General features: G+C 49.2%; 1 protein-coding gene across 1 annotated transcript in view; it reads left to right on the top strand.

Annotated features, from left to right (window-relative positions):
- CPS1 (carbamoyl-phosphate synthase 1) overlaps positions 1-23,834 on the top strand; it is a 175,390-nt gene that overhangs the window by 131,436 nt on the left and 20,120 nt on the right. Inside the window, exons 30-31 of the mRNA XM_075317540.1 lie at positions 484-591; positions 6,531-6,620. Coding sequence (XP_075173655.1) covers positions 484-591; positions 6,531-6,620 — 198 coding nt within the window. The remainder of the gene's footprint in view (positions 1-483; positions 592-6,530; positions 6,621-23,834) is intronic.

Genomic DNA, 23,834 nt, shown 5'->3' with positions numbered 1-23,834 from the left:
ATTGGTTTCAAATGTATTTTTTTATCTTTTCCAATAATTTTAATAATTTGGATATCATTATTGTTGACAATTACAGAATCACCCAAAAATCATAAAATAGAATTATATATTTCTAACTGGTTAGTTATTTAATATTTAATAGATCTTATGTCCAGCCAATATATTTACAGTTTTTTCTACCATTAAAAGTTGGAACCTTGGGCGTATTGGAAAGTCTCAGCTGATGCTAATGTTATTCATGCCGTCCGGAGCAGCTCTGTCATTACAGATCACTAGCTGCTGGCCGGGCACCGTGCTCTGTCATCCAAATGGAACTGTTACATTTTCAGTTTTTGTAATTACACGCTTTCTTACAGTTTTGAAAGCTTCATTAGGGAATGTAGCTTGAGAGGCAAAATGTGGCTTCCAGATTGCCAGTTGGACAACCATGCACATGATGAAGCAGAGAGTCGGTGGTAATGTGTATTATTTTCATTTGTATAGGTCATTTGTAATGCTATTTCAGAGCATGTGGAGGATGCCGGAGTCCACTCAGGAGATGCTACTCTTATGATTCCCACACAGACAATCAGCCAGGGCGCACTTGAAAAGGTAAAGTGGCATTTATGTCCTTGTTGTTGAAAGAGAAAATGACAATCTAATAATTATAAAGCAAAATAAGTCCAACTTCAAATATATTCATTTGTGCCTCTGACAGTAGCCACGTACTCCGGTATTTATGGAGAGTGGCTTTGCTAATTCAACTACTATCAGGGCTGGGACAAATTTTTTGGAACCCAAAGAAGTAACTTCACAATGATCCCCGTTACGCTAAGCAGGAACGGGCATATCACTGGTGCAGCTGCTCAGGGGCCCAAAAGGTTGGGGGGGCCCATTTCTAACTCCAAAGTAGGTGGAATTTATGCTTTTTGATCACCTTTAGCCCATATATTGTTCTTCAGCAGGGGCCCTCTTCTGTCTGTGGCCACCAGTTACCCTAAGGGTCATATACTGTACATATACATTGATTCATAAAAACTCTTTACATCATTGTAGATAAAATTATTTCTGAAAGAGACAAAGGCGCAGATGGCGTCTTATCCTGGTGAGACCAGAAGAAAATAGCTCAGAGGACATTCACCTGGGGAGTTGTAGGGGTCACAGCTACCATGAAAGCATAACAGATCACCATGTTGGCTACCGCAGACCCAGAGGATGGATCTGTATACGTAAAGTAAAAGAAAGGGTTAACCTGAGCTGCTGTATGGATATAAGAAATCACTTCAGAGTAATCTTCGTGATTTTATTATTCAACGAGTTTCAGAGTAAATGCAACTCCTTCTTCAGGAATCAAAATCACTGATGTACAACTGTGTACATGAAAGGATATGCTGATAACAAATAGATTTAACATGTGTTAAGAAGCTTAACACATGTGATCAATAAAAAAATTAGCATTTTATTTTACCATTTGATTGCTGGACCAGATGACAGTGGGCAGTGAACAAGTGAACGAAGTTTAACATAGACCATCTTTCAGTAATTGATTCTTAGTCCTTAAATTTCTTTATATGGGTTATTGGATAAACAACCAATCATTTTAACTTTCTTTGTCATGCCCTTTCCCACATATTCATAGCTTTATTATTTCCCGTTACCCTTTTTTTTACATCTGCCCATCCTTCTTAATCCTGATTGACATATTCAAGTTAGAAGTAAGGCTTAGGGGTACTTTACATGCTGTGACATCGCTACCGATATATCCTCGGGGTCACGTCATTTAGTGATGCACATCCGGCGCCGGTAGCCACATCGCAGCGTGTGACAGAAATGAGCGACGATTAACGAGCGCAAAAACGTGCAAAATCGTTGCTCGTTGACATGTCGTTCATTTCCATAATATCGGTGCTGCTGCAGGTACGATGTTGTTTGTCGTTCCTGCGGCAGTACACATCACTATGTGTGACAGCACCGGAACGACAAACATCTCCTTACCTAACCTGCCTCCACCGGAAAAGGAGGAAGGAAGGAGATGGGCGGCATGTTCCCGCTGCTCATCTCCTCCCCTCCTTTTCTATTGGGTGGCAGTTCAGTGACGCTGCACGAACCGCCCCCTTAGAAAGGAGGTGGTTCGCCGGTCACAGCGACATTGCAGAGCAGTTATGTGCGTGTGACGCTGCCTTAGCGATAATGTTCACTACGGCAGTGATCACCACATATCGGCCATACGACGGGGGCGGGTGAAATCGCGCTCGACATCGCCAGCAAATCCTAGCGATGTCGCAGCGTGTAAAGTACCCTTTAGGCTGTGTTCATATTGAGTATTTTTGTCGAGCTCTGGGCCAAAAAAAAATGGACAAGAACTTTTCAAAATCCTTCTAAAAAAAACCCTCAATACGCCTCAAAAACTTAAAGAGAGTTTGTCAGCACAAAGCGATGGTTCGAACCATGCACTGGTGCTCTGTGCACCCTCAGTGTGGCTGACCAGTTCAGTATACCTCTGCATCCACTTGCTTTTCTTCTATCTCTACCCTCCTCTAGATCTTTTACAGCCATGGCTGTCAATTAAAAAAGAATATAGATGGAAAACATGTAGGTGAGAAGGTGCTTTGAGCTGTTCAGCCATGCCATGGATGCACAGAGGCCCTATGCTTGGTTTGAACAGTCAATTTCTGCAGGCAGGCTCTCTTTAAGAGTAATTTGTTGTAACGGGATAGTATAGATGGAACATGGGCTACCAAACTGACCCTAAGGGGTACTTTGCACACTACGACATCGCAAGCCGATGGTAGCAATGCCGAGCGCGATAGTCCCCGCCCCCGTCGCAGCTGCGATATCTTGTGATAGCTGCCGTAGCAAACATTATCGCTACGGCAGCTTCACATGCACTTACCTGCCCTGCGCCGTCGCTCTGACCGGCAACCCGCCTCCTTCCTAAGGGGGCAGGTCGTGCGGCATCACAGCGACGTCACACGGCAGGCGGCCAATAGAAGCAGGGGGGCAGAGATGAGCGGGACATAATCATCCCGCCCACCTCATTCCTTCCGCATAGCAGCCGGGGCGGAGGTAGGAGATGTTCCTCGCTCCTGCGGCTTCATACACAACGATGTGTGCTGCCACAGGAACGAGGAACAACATCGTAACATCGGTCCTTCCGAAATTATGGAAATGACCGACGCTACACCGATCATACGATTTTGACGCTTTTGCACTTGTAGTAAAAAGGATTCACATACTCCGATGTCAACAGCAACGCCGGATGTGCGTCATTTTTTATTTGACCCCACCGACATCGCACCTGCGATGTCGTAGTGTGCAAAGTACCCCTTAGTCTGGGGACTCTTAGCTGTCTCTTATCCCGATGGTAGACTTAGAGATCGTCAGGGTCGAGCCTCCATCATAGCCCTGTCTCCTGTCCAGGCCCTAACAAATAAGTCCACACCACCCAGGGGATTTACCCGGACGGGAACAAACCACCAACACAGAAACAGATGGGGGTAAACAAAAACCTAAGCACACCAATAACGTGCATCAGGGGATGACCAAGGAATAAAGGTAAGGGTACAAAAAAAAAGGAGGTAGAAGAAACCACTTCCAAAAATCACAGAATAGCAGCAGCATTAAGACGCGTCCACTCTGCTCCCTGGCTAGTTCCAACTGAATGAATGACCAGCAACATGTCCAGGAAGCAGAGGGCTTATATCCCGGCTGGCAATTGCTTAACTGCCGCCAGTCTGCTGCTGAAAAAGAAAGTGCATAAACCCCTCCAGTGCCAAAAGGAAAAAAACAGTTTAAAGTGCATTGTCTAGATGGTAAGGTGAGAACTAGCCCTGAACCAATCCCTATACATGTGACATGTGTCTTTATAAAAGTAGGGCGCCAATAAGATGTGTTCCTCTTTCTCAAGAGAAATGAATAATGCACAGTACTCTGCTCTAAGACCAGAAACACTGCCACAATAAGGGGCAATCATATCATTGGTGCCAGCTGAGCAGCCACATAGGGGCCTTTAAGAGGTAAAGGGATAAAGGGGCTAATTTCCACTTCTAAAGCAGGTGGAAATGTGCATTATCATGACCCATTGGGCTGCAAAGAGCCAATATATTGTTCTTGCACAGGGCACTCTTCTATCTGTGTCCTACTGGACTCCTGTGGACTCCTTCAAGGACCCAATAGCAAACATGGGGTGAAGAAGACACAAACAATTGGGTCTACAGGGTTATTTGATGTAGAGCTACACTTTTTAGTATTGTAATTTTTAGTATTGTAATACTAGTGATAGGATCCAGATTACCCAACCTGCATCTTAAAAATAAATTAAGATAATAACTAAGATGCAGTCAATAGAATATAATATAGGACAATTATATTAAAACACAAACTGAGCAGATATCCCCTATTGTTAATTTCCACACCGTTATGCATTCAGTGAGCAATCTGAACACTACAGCTCAATTACTTTCCCACACTGATTGATGCTGCTTTTTGTCTACATTTACACCATGTTATGGTCAGTAGAAAACGGCAGAATATTACTCGGCTTGTCATGTAACAATCACAGATTATTTAACTCCCCTAGACACATAGCGATGGCAGAAATAATGACATTTAAATGATATACTGAGGGAGCCAACAGATGTATTATGACTTTAACAGATGTTCTGGACTATACCCATGACGGAGCTACTTGGCACTTGTAAACCAACCTCTTAAAAATGTAAGATGCATACAATCCTGCCAATATAAATTATAGCTATCATCAGGGAATGTTAAAATCTAAACTGTAGTCTGTTTTTTGGTTGTTTTTTTTTAAGATTGGGCTCCAAAATACACTAGTTTTCTTTATGCAAAATTTATATATAGAGAAAGATTTAAAATTATACCCCAACAACAATGAAGGAGGGAGCGCCGGGCCACTCGAGCTCAGCACTCCTTCGTCAAGGAGACTCTGCTGATGTGACTTTGGGTGGGGTGCATGACGCTTACTGGTTTCTTCAGGCTGGTGTTCATCACCCCACTGGCAGTCATCATCGTAGACAGTCAGAAACACATGCAACACCGGAGTTCGCTTAGCCAATCAGAATCCTTCTGTTTTATTCTTCACACCCTTATGATAGACATGGCCTTCCTTTCCTTCTTTCCTCTCAGTTTGGGGTACTGCTCCTCGACCTGTCCACCACTATTTTGGATCTCGTCCTCAAGCTCCAGGGTCTGTGCCTCCTTCCTCCTAACTCCTTTCACATCTGGGCCATGAAAGCTCTTTAGCCGGATGACTCTCTAAGCCTGTTATGGTGAGCTGTAGGCTCCAGACCTCTCAAGGGTACCTCAGGGTTCCTTGACTGGCTCTGGCATTGAGACCATGTCTTCTCACACTGGAACACTATTCTCAACTGATCCCCTCTTGAACCTTCCCTCCTGTTCTCTTTCCCGCCATCTGCACTCTTCCCTTCCACTGCCTTAACCCTATCTTATCTAGCATCTAACCAAAAGTCTACTGGCCACTAGATGGCAGCCGTTGATACAAGCACACACATCTTATAGTATTCAGTAGTCTATAAGACATGGTACCTGTACAGGGTGGGGCGCAGACCTCCTTTTATAACGACATCACATTATAAAACTTTTTTTATCTACATTAATAAATAAACAGGCTGCTGAGCTTTAAATTATAATATTCTAATTCTGATTGGCTATAAGTCAGTGCGGGGGCGGGGGCGGCAGTTACAGCTGCTGCTCTCCATACACAGAGCAGGGACCGAACCCGCATCACCACCGCCCCATTACTGAAACCTGAACGCTGCCAGGAGGATTAAAGCTCTTTTCCTCCCAGCAGCAGGGCTCTAAATTCGGGCATTGGGTAGGTTTCAAATGCTATTAACCTGCTGATTAACCCCATACCTACAGGTTAATAGACAAAAAAGAGAGAAATCAGCTCACCGAGTTGCTGTGATCCGCTGTATATCCAGGGCTGCGCACGGAGGGCTGGGCTGCCATATAGAAATCAAGGAAGAAAAATATCCAGCGCGGTCCAAATTCTCGTATAAAAAATCATCTTTATTGTTTAATCCTTAAAAGTAGGAGTTTACAGGCGGTCAGCAAATTACATGGATGTTAATAGGACCCCACAAATGCTCTGCATGATTAAGACTCACGTCGAAACGCGTAGCTTTGTGGGGTCCTATTAACATCTATGTAATTTGCTGACCGCCTGTAAACTCCTACTTTTAAGATTAAACAATAAAGATGATTTTTTATACGAGAATTTGGACCGCACTGGATATTTTTCTTCCTTGATTTACAGGTTAATAGGGTTTTTTTCACATGATCAGTTCCCTTTAAGAGGTTTGTCTGGTAAGAAATGTTCTTTTGGTACTTTGTTTTGGTTTATTTTTTCGTTTAGCTGAATTTTTGCTAGATCTTTGTAAACCCCTTTAAAATCCAATATCTAAGGCATAGATAGAGCTATCTACTTGCATCACATCACATTTGTATCTGTATATTGTACTGGAATGTTATAATTGAACCGATACTGAATATCTTTACTGTCACAGGTGAAAATTGCAACCAAGAAAATTGCAAATGCTTTTGCCATTTCTGGACCCTTCAACGTGCAATTCCTTGTGAGAGGAAATGATGTTCTGGTGAGTATATAAAATCATGGTATATTACATTATACTATAGCAGACGTTTTCAGTGACATGAATGATATACAGGGAATCAATGGGGCTGAATATTAAACCAATATACAGTATAACAAAATATCAGCACTAAATATATTGAATGTTAGCGTTCCAAGATCTTTTATAGGGAATAACTCACCAGACTATTGATACCCCATCAGAGGGCAGCATGATCTAGGGGCAGAGATCTTGACTACTGCGGTCATTTACTGGGCTGCTTGCTTTCATTTTGATAAAACATAATTTTTTCTGTCAAATTTCCTAAGCTTTTTTTCTTCTCAGAGCTAGACCTAGAATAGTGTGGTTAGCTTTAGAAGCAGCAATGTCCTTGCCTGTAAAGCATTTTTGAGGCAAAGCAATGATGATAGCATGTCTTTGCTAGGTAGTAACCAAAGTTATAAAAAAGAAGACAATTATTTCAAGCTCCAGGCCCCTTCTAAAGTAACCAGTTTGCTTTTATGATTCAATCAGCCTGACAGTGGTATCAGATGCCTTGTGCTGGTTAAAACGTTCTATTAAACTAATGAGAAGATCACTGAAATAAAGACAGCAGATCAGTTTGTGGCAGGGCTAAACATTGTGGAAATATTTTTTTTTTGTGATGAAGGTAATTTTTCATGGCAAGGATTGACTTTGTAAATTGCCACTATAAAAACTGATGCAGCAAACGTTAGTTTCTGACTGGTGGAGGTCTGACCGCTAAGACCCCCCAGATCACAAGAACAAGTCTCAAAAATGGAGCTGTGGTTTAGCAAGCATCCTGCTGCTCTATTTACGGTCTATAGAATTGCCATGTATAATATTCAGCTATCCCTGGTAGTCTCATAGACAATGAATGGAGCTTTCGGAGCATGCATGGCCGCTTCCCAATGAGCCTCATTCTTGGGGGAAAAAAAAAACAATTAAAAAAAAAACCCAGTATGATAAATAATGTCACAAATAAGAAAGCATAAAATGCAGCTATACGGAGACATATGCTTTTCTGCACTACTGTGGATTTACAGACAACTAATTCTAGGATGTTTTTTGCAGCCGAGAGAGGAAAATAGTTTCCAAGCAAAATCTTGTGTCTGTAAAACATTTCCCATCCTCTTTTCGGGATGGTTTAGTTAATGCAGAGATTTACTAATCTTCACTTTCACTCAGACACGATTTATTAAGAATAATTACAATACCATTTTTCAATTGCCGCACTCATTTAATAAGTCTGGACATCCAAGTAATAGTCAAACTCTGAAACATTCAGTAGTGAGTTTTGCAAGTCTTTGGGGATAATCTCAATTTATAAAGCAATCTAGTTCCATGTTGCTTCCTCCTCCTGTGTCTGCAGACAGATGTATGTGGGCTGCCTGCATAATACCAGCTTCTCTGCGCTCCGTCACTACACTATTGATCTGTCAATCACCATTCTGTGAGGAACTTGACAAGGCATTGATAAGAAAAGAGCCCCTATCAGACTGTATAATACAGTAATACCAGGGTGCTGTCACAAAGAGAACGTGTCACCTGTCACTATGTGCGTTGGTGTTAGATACAGATCAGAATCCTATAGGTGCTTGTTTGTTTTCGACAAAATGTTCTGTTTAAAGTGGCAGTGTATAAAAAAGCACATGTGTACGTATTTACAGTCACACGCTTACATGATATGCTCTGCTTCAAACAGATGTCAGGTTTATAGGCTCATTACTGGTGGTTAGTGATGAGCGAGTACTAAAAAGCTCGGGTGCTCGAAGCTCGGGCCGAGCCTCCCAAGATACTCGTGTACTCGGCCCGAGCAACGAGCCCAATGTTATCCTATGGGAGACCCGAGTATTTTTGTGAAATGACCTCCCGGCAGCATGGAGAAACCCTAAAAATGTCACAAAAGTCTCAGAAGAGTGCTCAAATGACATGGCAACAGCATGGGGAAGACCCCTTGAAGCATTTATCACTCAAAAGTCACAGCTGTGAACAATTTTGTCCGCGTTTTACGCCATTTTTACGGACTCACCAGAAAACCTTCCAAAATGACCCCAAAATGATTTTTCATGGCGGAAATGTTAAGGGCACATACCCAATAGTGAGATAGAGCTGGTGTATGTTACTTTTTGAGATCAATACATGAAAGATTTTACGTGAAAACATTGTGTGGCACTCCGATGTCCCTGAGAAGAGACGTACATGAAGGCCTCTTGAGTCTAATGTGCCCATTTTGAGGAAGTGAGTCTTTGTAGTATTTTCCTTTGCCAGGGCAGTCCTAAATTGTGAGGTTCACCAATGCCCCTGCATACAGACGTGCATGAGGGCCTCAAAACATTAAGTGTCCATTGTCAGGAAGTGGGTGTATTATAGTATAGCCCTTAGGCAGGGCAGCCAAAAATTGGGAGGCTCCACATTGTCCCTGGGTAGAGACGTGCATGAGGGCCTCAAAACATTAAGTGTCCATTTTAAGGAAGTGGGTGTATTTCAGTATAGCCCTTAGGCAGGGCAGCCAAAAATTGGGAGGCTCCACATTGTCCCTGGGTAGAGACGTGCATGATGGCCTTTAAACCTGAAGTGCCCATTGTAAGGAAGTGGGTCTATTTCAGTATAGCCCTTTGCCAGGGCAGCCAAAAATTGGGAGGCTCCACATTGTCCCTGGGTAGAGACGTGCATGAGGGCCTCAAAACATTAAGTGTCCATTGTCAGGAAGTGGGTGTATTATAGTATAGCCCTTAGGCAGGGCAGCCAAAAATTGGGAGGCTCCACATTGTCCCTGGGTAGAGACGTGCATGATGGCCTTTAAACCTGAAGTGCCCATTGTAAGGAAGTGGGTCTATTTCAGTATAGCCCTTTGCCAGGGCAGCCAAAAATTGGGAGGCTCCACATTGTCCCTGGGTAGAGACGTGCATGATGGCCTTTAAACCTGAAGTGCCCATTGTAAGGAAGTGGGTCTATTTCAGTATAGCCCTTTGCCAGGGCAGCCAAAAATTGGGAGGCTCCACATTGTCCCTGGGTAGAGACGTGCATGAGGGCCTCAAAACATTAAGTGTCCATTGTCAGGAAGTGGGTGTATTATAGTATAGCCCTTAGGCAGGGCAGCCAAAAATTGGGAGGCTCCACATTGTCCCTGGGTAGAGACGTGCATGATGGCCTTTAAACCTGAAGTGCCCATTGTAAGGAAGTGGGTCTATTTCAGTATAGCCCTTTGCCAGGGCAGCCAAAAATTGGGAGGCTCCACATTGTCCCTGGGTAGAGACGTGCATGAGGGCCTCAAAACATTAAGTGTCCATTGTCAGGAAGTGGGTGTATTATAGTATAGCCCTTAGGCAGGGCAGCCAAAAATTGGGAGGCTCCACATTGTCCCTGGGTAGAGACGTGCATGATGGCCTTTAAACCTGAAGTGCCCATTGTAAGGAAGTGGGTCTATTTCAGTATAGCCCTTTGCCAGGGCAGCCAAAAATTGGGAGGCTCCACATTGTCCCTGGGTAGAGACGTGCATGAGGGCCTCAAAACATTAAGTGTCCATTTTAAGGAAGTGGGTGTATTTCAGTATAGCCCTTAGGCAGGGCAGCCAAAAATTGGGAGGCTCCACATTGTCCCTGGGTAGAGACGTGCATGAGGGCCTCAAAACATTAAGTGTCCATTTTAAGGAAGTGGGTGTATTTCAGTATAGCCCTTAGGCAGGGCAGCCAAAAATTGGGAGGCTCCACATTGTCCCTGGATAGAGACGTGCATGATGGCCTTTAAACCTGAAGTGCCCATTGTAAGGAAGTGGGTCTATTTCAGTATAGCCCTTTGCCAGGGCAGCCAAAAATTGGGAGGCTCCACATTGTCCCTGGGTAGAGACGTGCATGAGGGCCTCAAAACATTAAGTGTCCATTGTCAGGAAGTGGGTGTATTATAGTATAGCCCTTAGGCAGGGCAGCCAAAAATTGGGAGGCTCCACATTGTCCCTGGGTAGAGACGTGCATGATGGCCTTTAAACCTGAAGTGCCCATTGTAAGGAAGTGGGTCTATTTCAGTATAGCCCTTTGCCAGGGCAGCCAAAAATTGGGAGGCTCCACATTGTCCCTGGGTAGAGACGTGCATGAGGGCCTCAAAACATTAAGTGTCCATTTTAAGGAAGTGGGTGTATTTCAGTATAGCCCTTAGGCAGGGCAGCCAAAAATTGGGAGGCTCCACATTGTCCCTGGGTAGAGACGTGCATGAGGGCCTCAAAACATTAAGTGTCCATTTTAAGGAAGTGGGTGTATTTCAGTATAGCCCTTAGGCAGGGCAGCCAAAAATTGGGAGGCTACACGTTGTCCCTGGGTAGAGACGTGCATGAGGGCCTCAAAACATTGTTCCCATTGCAAAGGAGCGGGTCTCCTGTCGTTGTAATGTCCATTCTGCAAAGAATGGGCGAAAAAATTTACCACTGGGGGTATACCTGAAACAAAGACCTAACTATTGTAACGGTCATCATGATGGCGCATGAGGAGAAGGAGGAGCAGTCCAGCGATTATCCAAAGTCGAGAAGTGTACCCATGGGTGAGTGGAGGTACATGGCAAACTTTAAATTCCGCTCTCATTTGCTGGTGGTGTGGTGAAGTCTGGCCCAATCCAACCCTTGTTCATCTTTATCAGAGTCAGCCTGTCAGCATTTTCAGTTGACAGGCGGGTGCGTTTATCTGTAATGATTCCACCTGCGGCACTAAAAACACGCTCTGACAAAACGCTAGCAGCAGGGCAGGCCAGGACTTCCAAGGCGTAGAGAGCCAATTCATGCCACGTGTCCAGCTTGGATACCCAATAATTGTAAGGCACAGAGGAATGTCGGAGTACAGTTGTTCGATCTGCAAGGTACTCCTTCAGCATCTGGGCAAACTTAGGATTTCTTGTGGCACTACCCCGCACCTCAGGGGCTGTGGTACGTGAGGGGCTGAGAAAACTGTCCCACATCTTAAAGACTGTTCCCCTACCTCTGGCGGATTGGACTTGTGCCTCTCTCGGCTGTACGCCTCGGTTGTCCACTGATTCCTGACCTATGCCGCTAGCGTTTTGTGAGGGGAATGCTTTGCCTACTTCCGTGAGTATGGCCTTCCGAAACTGCTGCATTTTGGTTGACCTCTCATCCACGGGAATAAGAGACAAAAAGTTCTCCTTGTAGCGTGGGTCTAACAGTGTTACCAACCAGTAATGATTGTCGGCCAAGATGTTCTTAACGCGAGGGTCACGAGACAGGCAGCTTACCATAAAGTCAGCCATGTGCGCCAGACTCTTAACAGCCAGGACTTCAGTAGCCTGACCAACAAGATGACTGAACATGCTGTCCTCCTCCTCCTCCTCCTCCTCCTCCTCCTCATCTACCCTGTCCTCTGGCCAGCCACGCTGAATCGAGGATATGACTGGTGTGCATGTCATATCCTCAATTTGGCCGGAGAGTTGCTCCATGTCTTCATCCTCCTCCTCGTCATAGTCCTCCACTGCACGTTGTGATGAGACGAGGCTGGGCTGTGTGTTATCACCCACACCCACTACTGTTTCTTGCTGCAACTCATCGCGCTCCGCCTGCAATGCATCATGTTTGTTTTTCAAAAGGGACCGTTTTAGAAGGCAGAGTAGCGGTATGGTGACGCTAATAATGGCGTCATCACCACTCACCATCTTGGTGGAGTCCTCAAAGTTTTGGAGGATGGTACATAGGTCTGACATCCATCTCCACTCCTCAGGTGTTATGTGTGGAGTTTGACCCATTTCCCGACGGCTTAGGTGATGCAGGTACTCAACAACTGCCCTCTTCTGCTCACATATCCTGACCAACATGTGCAGAGTTGAATTCCAACGCGTGGGGACATCACACACCAGTCTGTGAGCCGGAAGATGCAAACGGCGCTGAAAGCCGGCAAGGCCGGCTGAAGCAGTAGGTGACTTTCGAAAATGTGCAGACAGGCGGCGAACTTTTACCAGCAGATCAGACAGCTCTGGGTATGACTTTATAAACCGCTGAACCACGAGGTTGAGCACATGGGCCACGCATGGAACATGTGTCAGCTGGCCTCGCCTCAAAGCCGCCACCAGGTTCCGGCCATTGTCACAAACGACCTTTCCTGGCTTTAGGTTCAGAGGTGTGAGCCAGTGATCTGCCTGCTGTTTCAGAGCTGTCCACAGCTCTTCTGCATTGTGGGGTTTGTCACCTATGCAGATTAGCTTCAGCACAGCCTGTTGCCGCTTCGCCGAGGCAGTGCTGCAGTGCTTCCAGCTTGTGACTGGTGTGGAGGGCACAGTGGATGAGGATGCGCAGGAGGAGGAGGAGGCTGAAGAGCATGACATTCCGGAGCTGTAGAGTGTGGGTGAAACACTGACTGAGGTAGGGCCTGCAAACCTTGGTGTGGGAAGGACGTGTTCCGTCCCTCGCTCAGACTGGGTCCCAGCTTCCACAATATTAACCCAGTGTGCCGTCAACGAGATGTAGCGGCCTTGCCCACAAGCACTTGTCCACGTGTCTGTGGTTAGGTGGACTTTGGGTGAAACAGCGTTGTTCAGGGCACGTGTGATGTTTTGTGACACGTGGTTATGCAACGCGGGGACGGCACACCGGGAGAAATAGTGGCGGCTGGGGACCGAGTAACGTGGGACAGCTGCCGCCATCAGGTCACGGAATGCTTCTGTCTCCACCAGCCTAAAAGGCAACATTTCCAGCGCAAGCAGTCGCGAAATGTTAGCATTTAGAACTGTGGCATGTGGGGTGTTGGCAGTGTATTTGCGCCTGCGTTCAAAGGTTTGCTGAATGGATAACTGAACGCTGCGCTGGGACAAGGACGTGCTTGATGATGGTGTTCTTTCTGCGTAGGCAACTGCAGGTGCAGGAGTGGAGGAGGCTTGTTCGCAGGCAGCATGGACAGAGGATTGGCTCGCATGCACAACCAGCGAAGACGTAGCAGTGACATCAGCAAGCACTGCTCCTCGACTCTGTTGTACTTCCCACAAAGTCGGGTGCTTGGCTGACATGTGCCTGATCATGCTGGTGGTGGTCAGGCTGCTAGTTTTGGTACCCCTGCTGATGCTGGCACGGCAGGTGTTGCAAATGGCCTTTTTTGAATCATCTGGATCCAACTTAAAAAACTGCCAGACTCGTGAAGACCTAACATTTGTACAGGCACCTTGTGTCGTCGTGTTGTTACGGGGAACGGTTGCCTGACTTCTGCCTGGGACCACCACCCTGCTTCTTACTGCCTGTTGTGATGCTACGCCTCCCTCCCCCTGTGCACTGCTGTCCTCGCTCTGCATATCCTCCTGCCAGGTTGGGTCAGTTACTGGATCATCCACCACGTCGTCTTCCTCTTCCGCACCCTGCTCCTCCTCCTGACTTGCTGACAATTGTGTCTCATCATCGTCCACCACTTGTTGAGACACGTTGCCAACTTCGTGAGAACGTGGCTGCTCAAATATTTGGCTATCTGTACAGACGATCTCCTCATGACCCACTTCAATATGAGCTGGCGAGAGGCCAGAATGTGTGAATGGAAACGTGAACAGCTCTTCCGAGTGTCCAAGTGTGGGATCATTAATGTCCGAGGAGGACGTGTACTCAGCCTGGTGGTAGGAAGGAGGATCAGGTTCAGAAATGTGCGGTGCAGTATCACGGCTACTGACACTTGACCGTGTGGAAGACAGAGTGTTTGTGGTGGTGCCAATCTGACTGGAAGCATTATCCGCTATCCAACTAACAACCTGTTGACACTGGTCTTGGTTCAAGAGCGGTGTACTGCTGCGGTCCCCAAGAATTTGGGACAGGACGTGCGAGCGACTAGATGTGGCCCTTTGTTGTGGCGAAATTAGAGCTTGCCCACGACCTCGGCCTCTGCCTGCACCACCATCACGTCCACTTCCTTGTTCCTTGCCAATGCCCTTGCGCATTTTGCAATGCTGTGCACTGCTGACGTGTATATTCACTACTTGTGCGTTATATCAAAGTTTCTGGAAATTGCACACCAGTGCACCTGTACGCTGCCACCAACAGGCACACACGTGCGGTTTTAAAAACCAAGCACGGACGCAATAATAACCTAACACAGGTTTTAGGAGCAAAAATTAAGAACTCTGACACTATCAGCCACTGCTGACTGACGTGTATTATACACTACACTTGTGCGTTATATAATAGTTTGGTAAACGCACACCAGTGCACCTGTACGCTGCCACCAACAGGCACACACGTGCGGTTTTAAAAACCAAGCACGGACGCAATAATAACCTAACACAGGTTTTAGGAGCAAAAATTAAGAACTCTGACACTATCAGCCACTGCTGACTGACGTGTATTATACACTACACTTGTGCGTTATATAATAGTTTGGTAAACGCACACCAGTGCACCTGTACGCTGCCACCAACAGGCACACACGTGCGGTTTTAAAAACCAAGCACGGACGCAATAATAACCTAACACAGGTTTTAGGAGCAAAAATTAAGAACTCTGACACTATCAGCCACTGCTGACTGACGTGTATTATACACTACACTTGTGCGTTATATAATAGTTTGGTAAACGCACACCAGTGCACCTGTACGCTGCCACCAACAGGCACACACGTGCGGTTTTAAAAACCAAGCACGGACGCAATAATAACCTAACACAGGTTTTAGGAGCAAAAATTAAGAACTCTGACACTATCAGCCACTGCTGACTGACGTGTATTATACACTACACTTGTGCGTTATATAATAGTTTGGTAAACGCACACCAGTGCACCTGTACGCTGCCACCAACAGGCACACACGTGCGGTTTTAAAAACCAAGCACGGACGCAATAATAACCTAACACAGGTTTTAGGAGCAAAAATTAAGAACTCTGACACTATCAGCCACTGCTGACTGACGTGTATTATACACTACACTTGTGCGTTATATAATAGTTTGGTAAACGCACACCAGTGCACCTGTACGCTGCCACCAACAGGCACACACGTGCGGTTTTAAAAACCAAGCACGGACGCAATAATAACCTACTAACAGGTTTTTTTGGGGAGCGACAATTACAGTACAGACAAGTCAGACACTATCTGGACTGTTTTACACTGTGTACACCAGCCCCAGATATGAAGGCTGGTATACGGTCACCACTACCCTGCCTGCCTGCCTGCCTGTATACTGCTACAATAGTCCTGACAAGGACTCTTTTGGTCACTAGCCTGTATTCAGACCTGGCTATACCCTGCCTGTATATAGCAACAATAGTCCTGAGAAGGACTCTGCTACTGTACTCCGACCTGGCTATACCCTGCCTGCCTGTATACAACTAGAATAGTCCTGAGAAGGACTTTTGGTCACACTGTTTGCAGCCCTGCAACTGAAAAAGCTATAAAGGGCCGCAAAGCTTTCCCTGAATCAGCGACACTCTCCCTACACTCACTGTCAGAATAGCTGTGAGCAGAGCACAGCGCGCCGGCCGATATAAAGGCTCGGTGACGCTGTGCAGGCCGGCCAATCACTGCAATTCCACAACTAACAGGGCTGTGGCATTGCAGTGGTCTGCCAGCCAATCCCTGCATGAGGGCTGGCTCTCAAAAGAGCGCCAACATGCAGAAATGAAGACCACGAGTAAAGCACGAGTATCGCGAGATTACTCGGTCCCCGCCGAGCAGCCCGAGTACAGTGATACTCGTGCGAGTACCGAGTAGTGACAAGCATGCTCGCTCATCACTACTGGTGGTCTAACCGCAAAGATCATCATTATAGGCTGATCACTGGTGGTCTTACCCTGTAGAATATCACATAGGCCGATCACTGGTGGTCTAACCCTGCAGATCATCATATAGGCTGATCAATGTTGGTCTAACCCCGTAGATCATCATATAGGCTGATCACTGGTGGTCTAACCCTGTAGATTATCATATAGGTGTTAGGGCCAGGTGGACGGGCAGACCCAGGAGGTGGATCCACTGGGCCGAACTCCTTGATGAAGGCAAGGGGTCCGGTAGCCGGAGCACTACAGGTAGCAGGACAGTCCGTGTACAAGAGTAGAAAGGTGAAGTCCCTGGGACCACGGAGTCACAGATGGTAGTCCGGGTGACGGAGCTCAGGTTCGGAGGCCGAGATGTTGTCAGGCGGAGTCCGGAACCGATGGAGCGAGAGGACGGGTCACCGCAGGGATCAGAGGTGGTACGGACTGACAGGATGGCAGATAGTCAGCGTTCGGGGTTCGGGATTCGGCAGGACCGGATGGCGAGGCAGGAACGGCTCTAGAAGAGAGAGAGGTGAGTATATCACAGGAACACAAGGAGACCTGACTCCTAGCTTGGGAAACACGAAGAACAGGCCCCGCCCACTTGGACACTAAACCCCTTTATACCCTGTACCTGTGTGCTTAATTTCCTGTCAGTGGATGCTGGCCCTTTAAGAAAGGGTCAATGACCGCGCGCGCGCCCTAATGCGCATGCGCGCGGCCCGGGTGCCAGAAGCCAGGGCAGGGAGCGGTGAGGAAGAAGCAGGAGAGCCGGGCTGGGGCTGTGTAGCCGACGGGCGCCGAGAGCGGGGACCGGGACGCCTGGAGACCGCGGGCTATGGAGGCTGGAGACCGGGGAGAGAAGCAGAGAAGCCGGGGAGCGTGGCAGGTGAGCCGGGGAGCAGGGCAGGGGACCCGGGGAGCGTGACAGTACCCCCCCCACGCCCCTCTCCCCGCAACCGGGACAGGAAGGAACGGATCAGAGGAGTGCCCACATTCTCCCGGGGCTCCCAGGACCTATCCTCAGGACCATACCCTGCCCAGTCTACCAGGAAGAACTGTCGGCCCCGTACGGTTTTCATGGCAACGATATCCCTTACCACATAGATGTCATCATCGGCAATTGGAGGAGGAGCCGAACTGGCAGCAGCGGAGAAGGGACCAAGGACAGCCGGCTTGAGCAGGGAAACGTGGAAGGAGTTGGGTATCCTCATCGTGACTGGGAGCTGCAGCTTGTAGGAGACCTCATTGATCTTGCTGAGGACTTTAAACGGCCCGATGTAGCGAGGACCCAGCTTGTAGAATGGTAGCTTCAATCGGACGTACTTGGAAGCAAGCCAGACGAGATCTCCTGGAGAGAAACACGGAGGATCTAGACGCCTCTTGTCTGCGTGTCTCTTCATCCGCAGGGAAGCACGTCCAAGGGATGCCTTGACAGAGTCCCAAATGGTTGCAAAGTCACGGGCTACAGCATCAGCAGCAGGGACATCCGAGGAAGAGGATACAGGTAATGGGACGGAAGGCTGAAGTCCGTAAACGACATGTAAGGGAGAGCTGGAGGAGGACTCACTGACGTGGTGGTTATGGGAGAATTCAGCCCAAGGAAGAAGCGTGGACCAGTCGTCATGATGGGCGTTGACGTAGTGACGTAAGAAGGAGGTCAAGATCTGATTGACTCGTTCCACTTGGCCATTCGACTGAGGATGGTAGGCTGAAGAAAAGTCCAGAGTCACTCCCAGATGTTTGCAGAGGGCCCTCCAGAAGCGGGAGGTGAACTGAGTTCCTCTGTCGGACACAATGTGTGATGGAAAGCCATGCAAGTGGAAGATGTGTTGTATATAGGCGTCAGCGAGTTCCTGGGCAGAGGGCAGTCCAGCCATAGGGACGAAATGAGCCATTTTGGAGAACCGATCCACCACGACCCATATGACTGTGTGTCCGGAGGACAGGGGCAAGTCTGTAATAAAGTCCATTGCAATGTGTTGCCACGGAACGGAAGGTATAGGCAGAGGCAGAAGACGGCCATATGGCAGATGTTTGGGCGTCTTGTTCCTGGCACAAGAGGAGCAGGCTGAGACAAAAGAAGCGACGTCCGTGCGAAGGGATGGCCACCAGTAATGACGTACAATCGTACTCCATGTTCTCTTCTGACCAGCATGGCCGGCTGTTTTCGAGGCATGGCCCCAATGCAACACTTTTTGCCTGTCGGTCTCAGAGACATAGGTCTTCCCGGGCGGTATCTGGGCCAGGGTGACAGGAGCCACCGGAATGATTTTACTAGGACAGATGATGGGCTGGAATGTCTCCTCCTCCTGTTCCATTGGCAGGAATGATCTGGACAAGGCATCTGCGCGTACATTCTTGTCCGCAGGTCGGAAATGGAGCTGGAAGTCGAACCTGGCAAAGAACAAGGACCACCTGGCTTGCCGTGGGTTCAGTCGCTGAGTGGACCGCAGGTATTCCAGGTTTTTGTGGTCCGTGTAAATGATTACGGGGTACACTGCTCCCTCTAGAAGGTAGCGCCATTCCTCCAGAGCCAGTTTGACTGCCAATAGCTCTCGGTCCCCGATGGTGTAGTTGCGTTCAGGCGCTGAGAAGCTCTTGGAGAAGAAACCACAAGTCACCATCTTCCCGGAGGAGGACTTCTGCATGAGCACTGCTCCGACTCCCGAAGAGGAGGCATCCACCTCCAAGGTGAACTGTCGGTTTAACTCCGTCCGGTGGAGCACAGGGGAGGAGGCAAATGCCCGCTTCAGAGAGCCAAACACGGCGTCAGCCGCAGGTGACCAGTCCTTTGGATTAGCCCCCTTCTTGGTCAAGGCGGAGAGAGGAGCAGTTAGAGCCGAGAAGTGAGGGATGAACTGGCGGTAGTAGTTTGCGAATCCCAGGAAGCGTTGGATTGCCTTCAGTCCAGAAGGAGGGGGCCAGTTAAGAATGGAAGAGACCTTCTTCGGATCCATCTGCAGTCCGGTATCGGAGATAACGTAACCCAGGAAGGGAAGAGAAGACTGCTCGAAGACACACTTCTCGTACTTGGCGTACAGCCGATTTTCCCTCAGTCGTTGTAGAACCAACTGCACGTTCTCTCTGTGGGTCTGGAGGTCCGGAGAGAAGATCAAGATGTCATCAAGATACACCACCACACAGATGTAGAGAAGGTCCCGGAACACGTCATTCACCAATTCCTGAAAGACTGCTGGTGCGTTACACAGGCCGAAGGGCATCACACAGTATTCATAGTGCCCATCGCGAGTATTGAACGCGGTCTTCCATTCATCCCCAGAGCGGATGCGGACCAGGTTGTAGGCACCCCGAAGATCCAACTTGGTGAACACACGAGCTCCTCTAAGCCGATCAAACAATTCGGGGATGAGCGGCAGGGGGTACTTATTTTTCACGGTGATTTGGTTCCATCCCCGGTAGTCTATGCATGGGCGTAGGTCGCCTTCTTTCTTCTTAACGAAGAAGAAACCTGCTCCAGCAGGAGAGGAGGATCTCTGAATGAATCCCCTTGCCAGGTTCTCCGTGATGTAGGTAGACATGGCCCTTGTTTCGGCAGGAGACAGCGGATATATCCGTCCTCGAGGTGGTGTAGTTCCCGGGAGCAGGTCAATAGCACAATCGTAAGGACGATGTGGCGGAAGTACCTCAGATTCCTTTTTGTCAAAGACGTCCGCGAAGGACCAATAGGCCGAGGGCAGTCCCGGTAGGGACTCTGGAACCGGAGGCCGTCGGATGGGTTGTATGCTCTTCAGACATCTCTCGTGGCAAGAGGAGCCCCATCGGGTGATTTCACCAGTGCCCCAGCTGACTGACGGTTCGTGTGTCCGTAACCAGGGGAGTCCCAGCAGGATTTGATGGGACATGTGTGGGAGGACGTAGAGAGCGATGTTCTCGGTGTGCAGGGCACCGATACGCAGTTCAACCGGCCTGGTGATCCAGGAGATGGTGTCAGAGAGGGGTCTCCCATCCACAGAGGCAATCACGAGGGTTTTTTCGAGTGGAGTAACAGGCACTTGGTACTTGTCCACCGTGGCCTGCTGGATGAAATTGCCTGCTGCCCCAGAATCGAGGTACGCCTCGGCCGTGAACCGCATCTCTCCCGTTGCCACTTGAACAGTCCACATAACCGGGTCTGAGAGAGTCCCAGCACCTAGGGTGGCCTCTCCTACCAACCCTAGGCTTTGGAGTTTCCCGGCCTCTCTGGACAGGAGCGTAGAAGGTGTGTGCCCTCTCCGCAGTAGAAGCAGAGGCCCTTGGCGAGCCGCTCTGCTCGGCGTTGTTCAGACTGCCGCACACGGTCGATCTGCATGGGCTCATGGACAGAGACACCAGATGCCGTGGACTGAAGTACGGCGGGCTTCTGCGGAGGAGAGGAATGCCGTATCGGACGTCTCTCACGGGACACTTCTTTGGATCGCTCCTGAAAGCAAATGTCCACTCGAGTCGCTAGGGTAATCAGGGCGTCCAGGGTGGTCGGTACGTCACGGCCAGCCAGCTCATCTTTAATTCGACCCGAGAGTCCTTCCCAGAAGGCGGCGGTTAGAGCCTCATTGTTCCACCCGAGTTCCGAAGCCAAGGTGCGAAAACGGATGGCGTATTGACCCACCGTCAGAGTCCCCTGACGTAACCGGAGAAGAGACGAGGCAGACGCGGAGGCGCGTCTGGGCTCGTCAAAGGTGCCACGAAATGCCTGCAGGAACTCCTGGATGTTCGTGGTCACAGGATCCTCCTTTTCCCACAAGGGGTTCATCCACGCCAGTGCCTCACCCTCTAGATGGGACATGATGAATGCGACCTTGGCTTGGTCGGAGGCAAACAAATGCGGCAGCTGTGTGAAATGGAGGGAGCATTGGTTTATGAATCCCCTGCAGGTCTTGGGATCTCCGGCGTACCGGGGTGGTGAGGCCAAACGAAGTCTGGAAGCATCCGAAGAGGCTGCCATGGGGGCTGGAGCCGTGGATTGTCTAGTGGGAGCCCGAGATGCTGAAGATGTCACTGACGCTTGTAGCGTGTTCAGGCGGGCGTCCACAGAAGACATGAATTGCAGCATGCGGGTCTGAGTCTCACGCTGGCGTGTGAGTTCCTCCTGCAAGGCGGCTAGTGCTTCGGCGGGATCCATGGCCTGTTCTTACTGTTAGGGCCAGGTGGACGGGCAGACCCAGGAGGTGGATCCACTGGGCCGAACTCCTTGATGAAGGCAAGGGGTCCGGTAGCCGGAGCACTACGGGTAGCAGGACAGTCCGTGTACAAGAGTAGAAAGGTGAAGTCCCTGGGACCACGGAGTCACAGATGGTAGTCCGGGTGACGGAGCTCAGGTTCGGAGGCCGAGATGTTGTCAGGCGGAGTCCGGAACCGATGGAGCGAGAGGACGGGTCACCGCAGGGATCAGAGGTGGTACGGACTGACAGGATGGCAGATAGTCAGCGTTCGGGGTTCGGGATTCGGCAGGACCGGATGGCGAGGCAGGAACGGCTCTAGAAGAGAGAGAGGTGAGTATATCACAGGAACACAAGGAGACCTGACTCCTAGCTTGGGAAACACGAAGAACAGGCCCCGCCCACTTGGACACTAAACCCCTTTATACCCTGTACCAGTGTGCTTAATTTCCTGTCAGTGGACGCTGGCCCTTTAAGAAAGGGTCAATGACCGCGCGCGCCCTAATGCGCATGCGCGCGGCCCGGGTGCCAGAAGCCAGGGCAGGGAGCGGTGAGGAAGAAGCAGGAGAGCCGGGCTGGGGCTGTGTAGCCGACGGGCGCCGAGAGCGGGGACCGGGACGCCTGGAGACCGCGGGCAATGGAGGCTGGAGACCGGGGAGAGAAGCCGGGGAGCGTGGCAGGTGAGCCGGGGAGCAGGGCAGGGGACCCGGGGAGCGTGACAATAGGCTGATCACTGATGGTCTAACCCTGTAGATCATCATATAGGCTGATCACTGGTGGTCTAACCCCGTAGATCATCATATAGGGTGATCACTGGTGGTCTAACCATGTAGATCATCATATAGGCTGGTCACTGGGGGTCTAACCCCGTAGATCATCATATAGGCTGATCACTGGTGGTCTAATCCCATAGATCATCATATAGGCTGATCACTGGTGATCTAATCCCACAGATCATCTTATAGGCTTATCACTGGTAGTCCAATCCTGTAGATCATCATATAGGCTGATCACTTGTAATCTAACACCGTAGATCATCTGTTACTGGGAAAATTGCTCTTAATGGCTTATTTTTTCTGGGGTAGTGTAATGTTGTAAGGAATATGGATCCCCAGCAGCATCCTCTGTTTGGAGGTTTCATTCACTTATAAACACAAAGATTTGATGTTTTCTTGCCATCTGGTCCTGAAGAAGGAAGGGGTGCCTTCCGAAACGCGTAGACCTGTAATGGGAATAAAAAGCAACATTAATCTAGCAGTTTAATGTGATCGTCATTGGCGCGACCTGGAAACCCTCATCCTATTACTCTCTGTTATCTGCCAAAACCGAGGGATCGCTGCTGTGACTCTGGACCTTCTACATACATGCTGTTATAGGAGTTGTGACTTTCACAACCCCTATAGGTGAGTAGTATCTCCCTCCATTTTTCTCCCATTGTTATTTGGGTAAGACCCTATTGCGCCTCTTTCCTCCACAGTTTATTATCGAGATGCTGAAGATGTCACTGACGCTTGTAGCGTGTTCAGGCGGGCGTCCACAGAAGACATGAATTGCAGCATGCGGGTCTGAGTCTCACGCTGGCGTGTGAGTTCCTCTTGCAAGGCGGCTAGTGCTTCGGCGGGATCCATGGCCTGTTCTTACTGTTAGGGCCAGGTGGACGGGCAGACCCAGGAGGTGGATCCACTGGGCCGAACTCCTTGATGAAGGCAAGGGGTCCGGTAGCCGGAGCACTACGGGTAGCAGGACAGTCCGTGTACAAGAGTAGAAAGGTGAAGTCCCTGGGACCACGGAGTCACAGATGGTAGTCCGGGTGACGGAGCTCAGGTTCGGAGGCCGAGATGTTGTCAGGCGGAGTCCGGAACCGATGGAGCGAGAGGACGGGTCACCGCAGGGATCAGAGGTGGTACGGACTGACAGGATGGCAGATAGTCAGCGTTCGGGGTTCGGGATTCGGCAGGACCGGATGGCGAGGCAGGAACGGCTCTAGAAGAGAGAGAGGTGAGTATATCACAGGAACACAAGGAGACCTGACTCCTAGCTTGGGAAACACGAAGAACAGGCCCCGCCCACTTGGACACTAAACCCCTTTATACCCTGTACCTGTGTGCTTAATTTCCTGTCAGTGGACGCTGGCCCTTTAAGAAAGGGTCAATGACCGCGCGCGCGCCCTAATGCGCATGCGCACGGCCCGGGTGCCAGAAGCCAGGGCAGGGAGCGGTGAGGAAGAAGCAGGAGAGCCGGGCTGGGGCTGTGTAGCCGACGGGCGCCGAGAGCGGGGACCGGGACGCCTGGAGACCGCGGGCAATGGAGGCTGGAGACCGGGGAGAGAAGCCGGGGAGCGTGGCAGG

This window comes from Anomaloglossus baeobatrachus, chromosome 7 (assembly GCF_048569485.1).
Source record: "Anomaloglossus baeobatrachus isolate aAnoBae1 chromosome 7, aAnoBae1.hap1, whole genome shotgun sequence".
NCBI classification, from domain to species: Eukaryota; Metazoa; Chordata; class Amphibia; order Anura; family Aromobatidae; genus Anomaloglossus; species Anomaloglossus baeobatrachus.
This window is presented reverse-complemented; position numbering and strand designations above follow the sequence as displayed.